The 16,798-nt window shown below is 37.6% G+C and overlaps 2 protein-coding genes across 2 annotated transcripts; one reads left to right on the top strand and one right to left on the bottom strand.

Annotated features, from left to right (window-relative positions):
• Positions 1-2,588: 2,588 nt before the first annotated feature.
• On the bottom strand, positions 2,589-3,578 carry LOC114237844 (olfactory receptor 1094-like). The gene is given in 4 exon segments (XM_028166199.2): positions 2,589-2,681; positions 2,684-2,740; positions 2,743-3,467; positions 3,470-3,578. Coding segments are annotated over 4 exon segments (954 nt in total). The 5' UTR covers positions 3,549-3,578.
• A 917-nt stretch (positions 3,579-4,495) lies between these two features.
• Positions 4,496-5,430, top strand: LOC103020892 (olfactory receptor 8K5-like). Its single transcript, XM_028166180.2, is given in 2 exon segments — positions 4,496-5,323; positions 5,326-5,430. Coding segments are annotated over 2 exon segments (933 nt in total).
• Positions 5,431-16,798: the final 11,368 nt, after the last annotated feature.

Below are 16,798 nucleotides of genomic sequence, written 5' to 3'. Positions count from 1 at the left end.
GCAAGATGGGAATAAAGACACAGACCTACTAGAGAATGGACTTGAAGATATGGGGAGGGGGAAAGGTAAGCTGTGACAAAGTGAGAGAGTGGCATGGACATATATACACTACCAAACGTAAAATAGATAGCTAGTGGGAAGCAACCGCATAGCACAGGGAGATCAGCTCTGTGCTTTGTGACCACCTAGAGGGGTGGGATAGGGAGGGTGGGAGGGAGGGAGATGCAAGAGGGGAGAGGTATGCGAACATATGTATATGTATAACTGATTCACTTTGTTATAAAGCAGAAACTAACACACCATTGTAAAGCAATTATACTCCAATAAAGATGTTTAAAAAAAAATGCTACTAAACTACTCCCAAGTCATAGAGAAATAAGAAAATATGACATATTTAATATGATAATGAAAATATGACATATTAAAAATATGGGATGCCACTGACACAGGGTACATTGGAAAATCCATATCGAATTGAGAAAACTAGAAAAGAATAGCAAGAGAGACTAATAGAAAGAAGAAAAATATTTAAAGGAATAATAAACTAGAAAATCTAAACAATAATTTTGACACAGAAAATGCTGTCTCTGTTTTACTTGTGTCCCTTAATTTAATTAAATAAAATGGTTTTCATAGTTTCCAACCTATAATATTCATTCATTAAGGGAATACCTATGAGGAACAATATGTGTCAGACATTGTTCTAGACTCTGGAAAATAGATTAGACAATAAACCAGATATAAATTAAATGCATATTATATAAAATAATGACAAACAGAATGGTTCCATTCAGTAAATGAGGAATATGAGGAGATGAAAAGGTGGTAAATTGCATTATTATAATGTAGATAATGAGACCTTACTAAGAAAAAAACATTTAAAGGAAGAAATCATGTGAATAGCAGTGGGGAGAGTCTTCCAAACAGGAGAAAAGAAAGGCAGAAAAATTGTAAGGGAAATATGTTTCAATAAGAAATATCCTGTGTTTATACTGTTGAGGTGTTATTAAACTTAATAATCCCACTTTAGGGAAATATACTTAGGTTGTACTCCATGTTCCAAGCAGATTTTTTGGGTTGAACTCAAGAGTTTTCACAAAATACAAATAGAAATAATAATAATAATAATAAAGGAAAGAAAAAAGAAGGAAGGCAGGAAGGAAGGAAGGAAGGAAGACCACTGCCATTAACACTTGACTTTGAAGGACACATTTCCTTACAATAAAAATGAGGTGTGTTGGGGGCAGGGATGTTTTCCTGTACCTTGGTCCTTGGGCCTGGGCACTGAGGATTGGTGGCATCGACAAGGGCCTCACAGAGTGGGAGGGGTCAGAGGAAAACAGAGCAAAGCTGAGTCAGGACCAGGCCTGCAGGGAAGCCCATAAAGAGGGGTGTGGGATTAGTTCAGAAAGAGCCAAATCTGTCAGCCAGATGTACCTTACCCTCTAAATTGTGCTTGCGTTTGTCCTTCTTGAGTTTAAATATAATCTTGATAAATGCTAATGCCTAGTCTCCATATTCCCTGAGGAATTATAAAACGATTTGAATGTACATGCTCTGGATGAAATAATTAAAGGGGGAGATATAAACTCTCACAAATAGCATGGTTGTTACGCCAGGGATTGGAGCACATATTTGTGACCCCTGACTCGCAGGCCGGGATTAGACTGCTGCCAATGCATAGATCAAAGGATGCCGCAGAGTGCTTTGAACTGCAGTCCAGTACCAATAACTCCATGGAAAGTGGTATGGGGGCATGTCAGCTATAGTTTTGCTATCAATTAGATGGTATTTGCTCAAGCTTGTCAGATATAATTATAAAGTTCCTTGCAATTGCAACTTGGGATTCTATGCAATATGACTTGTATTGAGATAAAAGTTAATACTATACATTTTAAAGTAAATATTTCATGCATGTGTGACTCTGTATGTCTGTAAATATACATATAATATATACCAATATTCGTATGTTGAAATCCTAACTCCTTTATGCAGAATGTGACTGTATGTAGTGATAAGATTACTGTGAAAGTAAATAAATTAAAATGATTCCTTCAGGGGGCCCTAATCCAATATGATAGGTATATTTATAACCAAAAGACATTAGGATGCAGACACACAGAGAGAAAAGAACACTTGAAGACATAGAGCAGGGACGGCCATCTACAAGCCAAGGACAAAGTCCTTAGAAGAAATCATCCCGACTTCACCTTGATCTCAGACTTCTAGATTCTAGAAGAGTGAGAACTAAGTTTCAGTTGTTTAAGACACTAGTCTGTGGTACTTTGTTGTGGCAACACTGAAACTACTACAATCAGTATCAGCATGAATGTACGTATATGTATATATGTGTGTATTTACGTATGTATGTGTATCTAAGAGTGAAGTAAGAAGCAAATAGATGACACATTTTTTCTGCACATGTGGAAACGGCACAGGTGGAGGTATGATTTTGATCTTTATATAAAAACATCCAAAGAGAATAGAAACACATTAATAAACTTTAATATTATTAAATTTATTAATATTTTATCATAAGTTGATATGGAGACAATGAACAACATTCTTCATTTGCTTCAATTTAATGGTTAGTGTGAAAAATATACTTTATTGATACATCCATTTTTACCAAACACTCTCTTCATTGCCTCTTTGACATCTTTATTCCTAAAACTGTATAAGTGATGGGATTCAGCATGGGAATCACAATGGTGTAAACTGTCGACATGATCATGTGATCATGTCATGGTCCAAAGTATAGCTGGAACTTGGTCTCACATACATGAAGAGGATGGTTCCGTGGTAAATTGACACTCCAGTTAGGTGAGAGTCACATGTAGAAAAGACTTTCCTTCTCCCCTCAGCAGAATGCATCCTCAGAATGGCCAACAGCGTGAAGCCACAGGAGATCAGGACAATCAGGGCAGTGACTGTCTCAACAGAGCCCACAAAGTAGAAGAGCACAAGCTGGTTTGTGTGAGTGTCAGAGCAAGAAATGGCGAGGAGGGGAGGGAGGTCACAAAAGACACGTCTGATTTCATGGGATGCACAGAGGGATAGGCTAAATGTGGCCACTGCGTGTACAGAGGCATGCAAGATGCCGCCAACATAGGGAGCAATGATAAGGGGCACATAGACTCTGGGTGCCGTGCTAACTGAATACAGGAGAGGGTTGCAGATGGTTACATAGCAATCACGTGCCATTGCAGCCAAGAGAAATCTTTCTGTGGTCCCAAAAGTAACAGCGAGAAACATCTGGGTTGCACATCTAAGATAGGAAATGGTTTTATTCTCTAACAGGAAATTGACCAACATTTTTGGAGTGACAACAGAGGAATAGCAGGCATCCAAGAATAATAACACACTCAGAAAATAGTACATAAGGTTGTGGAGCAGAGAATCCACAATGACCAATAAAACCAATCCTAAATCTCCTACCAGTGTAGAAAGATAGATTGCTAGAAAAGTAAAAATAGGAAGATTTGCACATTAAAATCATCTGTGAAGCCCATCAATATAAACACAGTGACTTCAGTTGCATTTTCCATCTGAATCCTGTATGAATCTAAATCTGATATCAGCCCTCTGTCTCAAAAAATTATACAACTATACTCTGACCTTTAATAGGCGGAACAGTTCTCGGAGCTTTCTGAGAGGCTGTTCCTGGGTTACAATTCTTTATTTGGTTCAACTAAAATCTTGCATTTCTTTCTTAGATCAACTGATTATTTTTTTGTCGACAGCTCCCAGAAATTTCACCTGATAGCGGGAAGTTTCTGCCTCGGCCCATTTGGACTGTGCAGGCTAAAGCTGAGCATTCTATTACATTATAATAATTCTATCTGGCATTTTATCTGATTGAGGTTTTTGAACTCCAATTACTCCTCCAATTGAAAGTATTGCTTACAGAATTCCAGATTTTCATGGAGGACAAACTGAATGTGAAAGGAAGGGAATCCAGGTGGATTAAGCTAAAGCAGGTTCATTATCTTCAATCAGAGCAGTTCTACTTGGTTTTACTGACTTCCCATGTAAATTTTATGAAGTGCAGAGGGTGGCACTTAACACTGAAATATTTTAAAAATTACTGTATATACTGCATTGTACTATTTGAGAACTCCACAAGAATTCTCAGACAAAAGTGGAAGTGTACTAAAGAAAACTGTGATACCCTTGTATAAATGAATGAAGTCTATATTTCTATATTAATATTTATATGGTGTTTTTTCATCAATGGATATGTTCCAAATATTGCTGACTCTATTTAGAGTTTAACCTGTAGTAACAGTGCATGTGGTTTCACACGGATCCGTCTTCTTGAGAAGTAGAAGATTCTATCATTTATTTTAGTTTCAAAATCAGATATCAGAAATTACTTTTCTATCCCCTATTATAAAATAAAAATCCACTCTGTCTATACATATTATACTTTATTTAGATGACACCACATGAAAGCTAATAACCTGTTTCTTTCCAGAAAAGCTAACTGGACTAAATGGGCCAACAGAATCTATCATCACTGACTGAATTCATTCTGATGGGAGTCACAAGGCAGCCTGAGCTGCAGGCCCCCCTTTTCGGAGTCTTCCTCATCATCTACACAATCATAGTAGTGGGAAATCTGGGCATGATCACCTTGACCCAAGTGGATTCCCGCCTACACACACCTATGTACTTTTTAATCAAACACCTGGCTTTCATGGATCTTGGTAATTCTACTGTCATTTGTCCCAAGATGCTGGTAAATTTCACTGCGGATCAAAATTCCATTTCCTATTATGCATGTGCCACACCGTTGGCTTTCTTCCTTATGTTAATTATCTGTGAATTTTTTGTCTTGTCGGTCATGGCCTATGACCGCTATTTGGCCATCCGTAACCCTCTGCTCTACAATATTATCATGTCCCAGAGACTTTGTCATGTGCTGGTAGGCATTCCATACCTCTACAGTACCTTTCAGACATTAATGTTCACTATTAAGATTGTTATACTGACTTTTTGTGCCATTAGTCATTTCTACTGTGATGATGTTCCCTTGTTACTCATGCTGGGCTCAAATGTACAAAAAATAGAATTATTGATCATACTATTTTCAGCATTTAATTTGATCTCTTCCCTTCTGGTGGTCCTGGTGTCCTACATACTGATTCTCATAGCAGTATTCCGAATGCATTCTGCAGAGGGCAGGAAAAAAGCTTTCTCCACATGAGGTTCTCATCTGATGGTGGTGGTTGTGTTCTATGGGTCTCTACTATTTACGTACATGCAGTCCAACTTCACTCGCTCCTTTGATACCGATAAAATGGCCTCCGTGTTTTATACTTCATAGTGAACCCCATGCTTAATCCCTTGATCTACAGCTTAAGAAACAAAGAAGTAAAAAATGCCTTCCACAGGGTTTTTAAGAATAAATGCAAACTTTGTACCTAGCATCCAATATGAAACATTGTTTAAATAAACTATCATAAAGGCAACTGTCACTTAATAATATTTCTAATAAATGTAATTGCATTCTCCTTGGCTCCAGAGCAAAGGCTAATTAAAATGCACAGACAAATAGATTGTTTCCCTTATATTCAGCCAAATTAATCCTCATATTTTAGATCTCAATTAAATGTCACTCCCTCACCAACAATCCTTGATGTTGATTCAATGTTTCCTTTAACAATTCTTCAAAACCCCACATCCCTACCAATGGAAACCTTATCAAAACTCTAAGCTAGGGAGGGAGCTGTGAAGGAGGAAAGGTTTCCACACACTAGGAAGCCCCTTTGCGGGTGGAAACTGCAGGTGGCAGAGGAGGGGAGCTTCGGAGCCACGGAGGAGAGCGCAGCCACAGGGGTGCGGAGGGCAAAGCGGAGAGGTTCCCGCACGGAGGAGCGGTGCCGACCAGCACTCACCAGCCCGAGAGGCTTGTCTGCTCCCCCGCCGGGGCAGGCGGGGCTGGGAGCTGAGGCTCAGCTTCGGTCGGATCGCAGGGAGAGGACTGGGGTTGGCGGCGTGAAAACAGCCTGAAGGGATTAGCGCACCACAGCTAGCCGGGAGGGAGTCTGGGAAAAGGTCTGGAGCTGCTGAAGAGGCAAGAGACTTTTTCTTGCCTCTTTGTTTCGTGGCGCGCAAGGACAGGGGATTCAGAGCACTGCTTAAAGGAGCTCCAGAGACGGGCACGAGCCGCGGCTATCAGCGCAGACCCCAGAGACGGGCATGAGACACTAAGGCTGCTGCTGCCGCGACCAAGAAGCCTGTGTGCGAGCACAGGTCACTCTCCACACTGCCCCTCCCGGGAGCCTGTGCAGCCCGCCGCTGCCAGGCTCCCGTGACCCAGGGACAACTTACCCGGGAGAACGCACGGCAAGCCTCAGACTGTTGCAACGTCACGCCAGCCTCTGACGCCGCAGGCTCACCCCGCCTCCTCCGTACCCCTCCCTCCCCCCGGCCTGAGTGAGCCAGAGCCCCCGAAGCAGCTGCTCCTTTAACCCCGTCCTGTCTGAGCGAAGAACAGACGCCCTCAGGCGACCTACACGCAGAGGCGGGTCCAAATCCAAAGCTGAACCCCGGGAGCTGTGCGAACAAAGAAGAGAAAGGGAAATCTCTCCCAGCAGCCTCAGGAGCAGTGGATTAAATCTCCACAAACAACTTGATGCACGCTGCATCTGTGGAATACCTGAATGGACAACGAATCATCCCAAATTGATGAGGTGGACTTTGGGAGCAACAATATATATATTTTTCCCCTTTTTCTCTTTTTGTGAGTGTGTATGTGTATGCTTCTGTGTGTGGTTTTGTCTGTATAGCTTTGCTTTTACCATTTGTCCTAGGGTTCTCTCCGTCCATTTTATTTTATTTTTTTATTTTTTAGTATAGTTTTTAGCACTTGTTATCATTGGTGGATTTGTTTTTTGGTTTGGTTGCTCTCTGCTTTCTTTCTTTTTTTTATTACTTTTTAATTTTTTTATTTTTAATAATTTGTTTTTATTTTTTGTTTTAATAACTTTATTTTATTTTATTTTTTCTGTCTCTCTTTCTCTTTTTCTCCCTTTTCTTCAGAGCCGTGTGGCTGACAGGGTCTTGGTGCTCGACCAGGTGTCAGGCCTGTGCCTCTGAGGTGGGAGAGCCGAGTTCAGGACATTGGTCCACCACAGACCTCCCAGCTCCACATAATATCAAACGGCCAAAGCTCTCCCAGCGATCTCCATCTCAACGTTAAGACCCAGCTCCACTCAACGACCAGCAAGCTCCAGTGCTGGACACCCTATGCCAAACAACAAGCAAAACAGGAACACAACCCCACCCATTAGCAGAGAGGCTGCCTAAAATCATAATAAGGTCATAGACACCCCCAAACACACCACTGGACATGGTCCTGCCCACCAGAAAGACAAGATCCAGACTCATCCACCAGAACACAGGCACCAGTCCCCTCCACCAGGAAGCCTACACAACCCACTGAACCAACCTTAGCCACTGGGGGCAGACACCAAAAACAACAGGAACTACGAACCTGCAGCGTGAGAAAAGGAGACCCCAAACACAGTAAGTTAAGCAAAATGAAAAGACAGAGAAACACACAATAGATGAAGGAGCAAGGTAAAAACCCCCAGACCAAACAAATGAAGAGGAAATAAGCAGTCTACCTGAAAAAGAATTCAGAGTAATGATAGTAAAGATGATCCAAAATCTTGGAAATAGAATAGAGAAAATACAAGAAACGTTTAACAAGGACCTAGAAGAACTAAAGAGCAAACAAGCAATGATGAACAACACAATAAATGAAATTAAAAATTCTCTAGAAGGAATCAATAGCAGAACAACTGAGGCAGAAGAACGGATAAGTGACCTGGAAGATAAAATAATGGAAATAACTACTGCAAACCAGAATAAAGAAAAAAGAATGAAAAGAATTGAGGACAGTCTCAGAGACCTCTGGGACAACACTAAATGCACCAACATTCGAATTATAGGGGTCCCAGAAGAAGAAGAGAAAAAGAAAGGGACTGAGAAAATATTTGAAGAGATTATAGTTGAAAACTCCCTAATATGGGAAAGGAGATAGTCAATCAAGTCCAGGAAGCGCAGAGAGTCCCATAAACGATAAATCCAAGGAGAAACATGCCAAGACACATATTAATCAAACTATCAAAAATTTAATACAAAGAAAAATTATTAAAAGCAGCAAGGGAAAAGCAACAAATAACATACAAGGGAATCCCCGTAAGGTTAACAGCTGATCTTTCAGCAGAAACTCTACAAGCCAGAAGGGGGTGGCAGGACATATTTAAAGGGATGAAAGGGAAAAACCTACAACCAAGATTAATCTACCCAGCAAGGATCTCATTCAGATTCGACGGAGAAATTAAAACCTTTACAGACAAGCAAAAGCTAAGAGAATTCAGCACCACCAAACGAGCTTTACAACAAATGCTAAAGGAACTTCTCTAGTCAGGAAACACAAGAGAAGGAGAAGACCTACAATAACAAACCCAAAACAATTAAGAAAATGGTAATAGGAACATACATATCGACAATTACCTTAAATGTAAATGGATTAAATGCTCCAACCAAAAGACATAGACTGGCTGAATGGATACAAAAACAAGACCCGTATATATGCTGTCTTTTTATAAAAGGCATGCACTTATATATACTACCAAATATAAAATAGATAGCTAGTGGGAAGCAGCCGCATAGCACAGGGAGGTCAGCTTGGTGCTTTGTGACCACCTGGAAGGGTGGGATAGGGAGGGTGGGAGGGAGACGCAAGAGGGAGGAGATATGGGGATATATGTATATGTATGGCTGATTCACTTTGTTATAAAGCAGAAACTAACACACCATTGTAAAGCAATTATACTCCAATAAAGATGTTAAAAAAAAAGATATTTGTATATCAGCTCTCCAGATGCCATTTTAGATCATTGAAAACCCAACTGATTCATATACCTTGTTCATTTAAAAAAATGTTTATGCTGAACTGGGTATTACTCTTGCTGGAAAACTGGGAAATCATTCTATGCTGCGTTGAAAGATCTAATATTATGTACATAACATAGTGTGTGTCACCTTATATTTTTTAATCTAGCTGTCCTCCTTTTGAGAGATGGTGATTTGTTCAGGCAAGGATATAATATTTCTGCTGTTAGATCCAAGTCTTTCAAAATCTCTTATGCTTGAGAAAAAATAAAATATTTTTTTAAGTGATGGACTTAATTAAGCTAGAAAAATAAAGAACTTCTCTCTTGGAACTGTATCTTTTTGATAGATGGAATCCATAATTTTTAACTTTAAAATAAATGTTAATGCTACATTTATTGTCAAAGTAGAAATTATTCATAATAAGCAAAAGAGGATTGGAATAAGTAACATTTCAATTTTCTCAGAATTTCTAGGCTGTCAGGAGCTAAGTTCATTTTTAACAAGGCATATTCCTGGAAGCAACTTAACATCAAGAATCAACAGACCTGGGTTCTGATCTGAGGTGGCTACTGCCATTTTAAATAAAATGATAACCTCTAAAACTATTTTTCCCCTACCTTTCTTAATTCAGTGAGACTTTTAAAAGATCACAAATGTGACTACATACTTTGAAAACTAGAAGTGAAAACTATGTATTGCATTCTCTATAACATCATGATTTCTTCATCTCTGTAACTCGCCCTTCAGCTATATTTGCTTTACCTTCCAATTGCACCTATGATATGTCTCCCTAGAGTTTCATGTGTTCTCATGTGGAAACTTCTCCTTCTTTAATGTATGGCTTATATGCAAGCTGGGAAGTTGCTGAGCTTGTTTGTAGAATTACAATTGGGAATGTAAACTCTAAAAGGCATTTCTTCTCTAATCTCTCTTATTTTCCTCTATAGTTTTTAAAAACATAAAATAGGCATACGTGTGAATGTCTACATATATGACGCATAAACCAATGCTTTTACAAATAAAAAGGGTTGAAGGTGTTGTATGAGACATAGGATACAGGTAAATAGCATAAATTGAGAAAATGTAAAAAAAAACAAGCCCTGGACATGGTATGGAGGCAAAGATAAAACCTGCTGCACATCAACAGGTCCTACCCACTGCTCTGTGCAGACCACAAATTTGACTCAAAACTTTCTAGCAGCCCATATGTACAATTAGCATTCGAAAGACAAGTCAATCAACCAAAAGATTGGACACAACATTACCATTCTTGATAGTAACTTTGAAATCACTTCTCCCAAGTCCTTGTAAAGAGAATGAGTAAAATATAATGCATAATATAATATATTGAATAATAGTCGTATATATGTAGACACACACACAAAAGAGCTTTTCTGAGCTACCTTTACTTGTCATTCATTCATAGACTTAAAGTTGGCTGCATGCCTTGTTAGAGGGACACTCAGAAATCTTCTTCCCACAAAACATCTCTCCTCCTCATCTTTCAAACAACTCCCATCACCAGGAGATCTTTCTAAGAGGTAGTTGCTTCTGGGAGTGATCATCCAAAAGAAGCTGATCTCTTCGCGATCTCCCAGTCCTCTCCAGGCTTAACGTACCTGCCATCTGTGTCATTCAGTTTGATATTTTAATCAGATATTTTTTGTGATACTTTAATTAGATATTTCTTGAATTATATATTAATTATAATAGTACAGTATGATCCTGAAGATATATCTATATTTATATATAAAATATATTTATCTATATCTATATTTTATATATAAATCTTAGATGCTAAGAAAGAAAAGTGAAATATATATAGAACTATAAATACAGATAGATATATTATATATGGAAATAGACATAAATATAAATAAATATATAAACAGATACAGAGATAGAGATAGACATAGAGATAGATGGATGAATGGATAGATGGATAGAAAGATAGAGAGAGAGATAAAATTGTATTATTTCTCTTAAAGAGCTTCTCTCCCATGTACTTAGTAACATAGAAAAATAAATATTTCAAAGTCATGAAAATATTGACCCATATTAATATCTCTATAGTCTGACCAACTCTAAGGACTGATAAGTTTGTTGAAAGATAAAAGGAGGGACAACAGTGGACCACACAGAGCTACACACTACTACAGAGGGTTTACGAGAATGAAAACATCCATCAAGTACATATCTAATTGTCTGTTTCAATGAAAAGGAGAATAAGAATGGAAGGAAACACATTTGGAGACATTTCAGCTTCCTTCATCAAATATAATTTTAGGAAAGAAAACCTTATTGTATTTCATGAAGTAGAATTATGTTATGCTTTGGTTATATTAAGAAGTTTTTGTTTCTGTCCATACAGTGATTTACTGACCTTTTTCACCTGACTAATTAAACATAATACTTGCCTTGTGAAAATAGTTACTTCATTTGAATTTCAACTCAAGTCCAGATTTTCTCACATTACCGTAGAATAAAAAGTGCCTTCTATTCACTCCACAGGAGTCCTATTTCCAAAGGTAACAATACTGGGAGAAAATATAAGCCTAAGCATCCCTTTGGGATACGTTGCTAAAAGCAACGATCTTCACATGCTATCCTGGTGCCAAGTGACCAATTATAATGCTCAGTTATGTTTCTGGAATGAAGTAGGGAGAGATCATTCATCATGAATATAATTGGTCCAATTAGTCTGTAAGACCCTTTGGCTTTGTGAGTTTCATCATGCATTTGTGATAAAAGAGAATTCGGCAGAAAGGAATAGCCAGCAGAATAGTCAGCACACAATAGATGCTCAAGAATTATTTGCAATCCATAACGATAATGATAATAATAATGATAACGACTATACAACATCTCTCTTTGCCTCCAGATCCAAGACAGAGTTATGTCCAAACAGAACTCAGATGGAGAGTACAAGGACGGTGCTGGAAGGACACATGTATACACCTGAGAAGTAGTGAGACTGTGCTAATTTTCATAGTAAGGTCTGGGAAGCTTGCCAGGAAGGTATATCAGGGAAGTTGAACAAAGATGGATAAACCATGAAATAACAGCAACAGGGGTCCAAAATCAGTAAAATAGAGACACAAGATGAGCCTTTACATACTGTAAAGTAAGGAGTCTAAAGCTTGGGGAGATAGGAATGCTGGTGTAGATCAATTAGGTGCAACTTATTCAACCATGAACTAAAACTGTGGTTCTCAAATCTTTTGATCTTAGCAACCCTTTACACTCAAAAATTATTGGGGACCCCAAAGAGATTTTGTTTATGTGGGTTATATCTATCAATATTTACCATTTCAGGTGTAAAAAATAAGAAATGTTAAAGGTTTTATTAATTCTTTTAAAGTAAATAATAAACCCATTACATGTTAACATAAAAAATAGATTAATAATAATACACCCATACATGTCAACATAAAAATAGATTAATAAATACCTATAACTACTTTTCCTTAACAAAAGATATGTAGTGAGCAGATTTTTATGTTTTTGAATTTTTTATAATTTCTGGCTTTAACAAGACAGCTGAATTCTTACAACATGTGTTCTGAATTCAGCATACAGTTGGCCCTTGAACAATGCAGGTGTTAGGGACACCAACCTTCCATGGAGTCTAAAATCCACATATAATTTATAGTCAGCCCCTATATACATGGTTCCTTTGTACTCATGGTTTCCCATCTGTAGATTCAAACAACAGGGGGTCATACTGTACTATTTACTATTGAAAAACAAATCCATGTGTAAGTGGACTCATGCAGTTCAAACACTTGCTGTTCAAGGGTTAACTATATTGAGATATGTTGTTTTGGTTGTACCACATGAAGAAAACATATATGCACATAGCCTTAAACACATATGCAGTTAGAAAAGGCAAGAATATTTAAATAATCTTCAGATAATTATGATACTCTTCTCTGATAGTATAACAAACACAAGTATTATTTTTAATTTCAATATGAAATATAAAGCCAATATCTATAATATCTTGGGCTATTATGGAAATATTGAGCTTATGGACCCCATGTAAGTGTCAAGAATCCCCCCAAATTCCCTAGATGGCACTCTGAGAACCACTGGTCTAAACGTATCCCTTGAAAGAGTCCAAAGGATATTCCTTTAGCACAGCAAAAGGAAATGCATTAGTGAGAAGATCATCAAAAAATCTCTGTGACTAATAGGCTGGAGATGACAGGAAGAGATGCTGCCACAAAATTAGGTTTCTTTTTTTATGACTGAGTAATATTTCATTATATATATGAATAATAGAATCCTGGAGAGTTGCAGTTAAGAGAAAGCCTGCAATCATCAGAGACAAATTGATATAATTACGAGAAGAGCCACAGGAATATTTTCAGTTGCAGTAACTGAAGAATAGAAATGATTATGCATCAACTGTGCTATATCAGAGAGCTAGTGACATGCAGAAATAAACAAGATTCAAATCCAGCTCTTCTCAACTCCAAAACATATTCTCTCAACTGCTATAATATCCTCAACATCTTTCAGGAACATACAAGTATTAGGGAATATGCCGGTCAATGGGAACAAATGATAGAAAAGGTATAGGCCCTTTCCTCAAGGAAAGAATAGCATAATAGGGGAAACAAGCATTTGTCATCAAATAAGTGCAATAAAATATGTAAGAGATGTAATTATAGATTTATGTAGAAGGTACAGGGAGAGGAAAAAGAAGTGAGCATTTGATATATTAGGGGAAATAAGGAAATTGTATAATAGTCTGACAAAATTTGTACAATGGAAGAAATATTACTCTGCTGAAATATAGTAAAATTGGATCAGTTATTAAGCTATGGCTTCTCAGCTTCAAACCCACTCTTATACTCTGCTTTAGGATGCTTTGGCTGGGACAGTGCATTTCTTCCTTGCCAACTGGTCTCCTGCTTGATTTTAACCACAAAAGGTGAAGGAGGCTGGTGAGCTGGAAGAGGGTAAAAGACTTTCTCCTTTCTGTTTTCACTTCTGGTCCCTATCAGTGTCACCTTAGAAATGCTTCTTTACCTAAATATAGCAATTGTATTCCAGTGGTTTCGCGTTTGATTCCAGCTAGCAGCTTTTCCAACATTGGTTGAACCAGCCTTATTACAGCACCTCAAAGACACAAGCCTCAAATATGTGGGTCTCAACACCACATGATAGGTGTGGGTCTCTGAACTTTGCTGAAGAGCAATACTTTCTCTGGGGTCTGAGTTTAGCTTTTCAGGATCTATAAATTTTAATAATTTCAACCTTTTCCTTTTTTTGCCCCAACCCTAAATGTTATAGCTGCTTCCTAAAGTTACTACTTCTTTTATACTCAAGTTTTTCCTTTTGGTCTTTTCAATTCTTCAACAACCAGTTAGCAATTTTTACATTTAAATTTTCTCTGTAAAAATAATTGCTGGGATTTCTGTTTCCTGGCCAGAACCTAGCTGAGGCAAAGAACATTTCTTCCAAAGAGAACCATAAATGCAAAGACTTGGAAGTATGAAAAAAATTATCATGAATGAATGAATTATAATACCGTCATTTTCCTCAAAATAAAGTTTATTAGAGAGAGAATTTTTTAAAAAATCTGTTCTCCTTTATAAAAGTTATTAGCACATTCTGCCTTTTATTCCCCTGATTGGCTACCACATAACTTATATTCATTAAGCCCTAACTTGAGGGAGGCACAGTAATAAGCACTCCTAATCTCATTTATTCCTCACTTGAAATCCCGTTTTATTATCCCCAATTTTTAGGTGAGGAAACTTTGGTTTAGGAAGTTTAAATCAGTTACACAAAATATCCAGACGGTAAGGGGCAGAACTGGGGATTTAAATTAGGCACTCTCTCTGTAGACACTCCAAATAAAAGAAAATAAAATCTTGCTGGAGATTGCTTTCATAATTTCAATAACAGTTTGTAATAAAATATAAAAAATAAAAAAATGGAACTACATTTACTTTCACTTCCCCAGTTTTAAGATTCAGAAGTTCTGGAGATCCAATATACAGCATGGTGATTATAGTAAATAATAGTGTATCGTATACTTGAAATTTGCTGAGAGAGTAAATCTCAAGACCTCTTATCACTCACAAAAATATGGTAACTATGCAAAGTAATGAATGTGTTAATTAGTTTAATAGTGATAATCATTTCCCAATGTATATGTATATCAAAACATCATATTGTACATCTTAAATATATAAAATTTTTTGTTTGTCAATGTAAAAGATTGCCTTTTGATGTACTCAAGTATTCATATCTGAGTCCTGGAAAGAAAAGGAGGAAACAATACTTTGTCAGGCAAAGTGCTGTGTTTTAGAGTCCCTGTAAATCCTACAAGTCACTCCAATACTGTGACTTAGAGAGAGTCCTTCACCACTACAGGTGGGAGAGGAGAGCACTTCCTCCATCTGAACAACCTCCCCAGTGCTCATCCAAGCATGCCCAATCTTGAAGCAAAGAATGGAGGGGGAACTAAGGTAAAGCAAGGGCAGAAAACATCACAGAGCACCTAGGATTGCTAAGGACCACTCAGGGAACGCAAGAGGACAAAGCTGCTTAGTACAACTACGTCATACACAGGGGCCAGAGGCCATTTTTTGGAAGGATAGAATAAAGGAACAAGATCATATTCAGTGACTGTGTTCTTCAATTTATGAGAGACTCTTACATAATAGGGTAGTTCCCCCACAAAAAGACTGGACAGCCTTTTTTTTTTCAACATCTTTATTGGAGTATAATTGCTTTACATTGTTGTGTTAGTTTCTGCTGTATAAGTAGTCATATATTTATTGGCTATTTGTATTTATTCTTCTGTAGTATAGCATATAAAATGCCCAAAATTTCTACCGAGTTCTTTCTTTTGTGTTACTAAGTAGACAATTATAAAAAACCTTCTATCTATTTTATAACTGTGACAGATAATATCTCACAGTATAGTTTTTGTCAGTCTGCTATTTGCCTCTGACTTTGTTTACAGTGTCTTTTGCATTAAACTTTTTTTTTTTTACCTTAAAAAAATAAAAAAAGACTGGACAGATTAAGGCTGAGTCATTTGCACTTCTATAAATAGAACCTAAATTAAAGAAAAATGTTACTGCTTGTGACCCTACTGTAAATCACCAGCCCCTCTAGACAACCTCGGACCAATATGGGAACTTGACAAGATAATGGGTCAAGCTCCTCTACATGACATAAAAAGGCTCACAAATTACAGCCTCCCCTTCCAGCCACATCTTCTGCTACTCACCAGCACCATGCTCTCTATGGGGCAGACCCTTAGAACTCCATGTTATTACCTGGGAAAGCCTCTCCTTGGATTTGAATATGCTGTTCCTTGTGCACGCAATGCTCTTGCAAGCTACTCCACCTTGCATGCTTCTACTCATGCCACACAATTCAAGAATTAACCTAAAACATTTGGCATTCCCCACTTTCCCGCATAAACAGTCTCAATCACTCACTGCACTTTGTACCAGGTAATCCCCAACCAGGTGTACTTTGTACTAAGCACCACTAACACCAATAACTCAGGGTTCCCTCCACACCTGTCCCTAACTTTCAATACTTAATAGAAGGAATATTTTAAAATTCTAAGTGCTTGCTAAATGCCAGGCACAGGGTTGAACATTTTATGGATATTATCTCATTCAAACCTCAAACAATTCAAAGAGATAAAACCTGCCTAGAGCAGTGGAGAACTTTCCTAAACATCACACAACTAAAATAAAAATGTATAAAATGTAACATTTCTCTAAGAAATAAAATTGTTTTTAAAAACTGTAAATGCACAGCAACAGTGTTTAAGATTCTATGAATAATTTGTAAAATAAGTTAATACACGTAAAGCATTTAGAACCTTGTTTAAAATATATAATAT

This window comes from Balaenoptera acutorostrata, chromosome 9, assembly GCF_949987535.1.
Source record: "Balaenoptera acutorostrata chromosome 9, mBalAcu1.1, whole genome shotgun sequence".
Lineage (NCBI taxonomy): Eukaryota > Metazoa > Chordata > Mammalia > Artiodactyla > Balaenopteridae > Balaenoptera > Balaenoptera acutorostrata.
The sequence above is the reverse complement of the archived record's forward strand: the minus strand, read 5'-3'. Positions and strand labels throughout refer to the sequence as shown.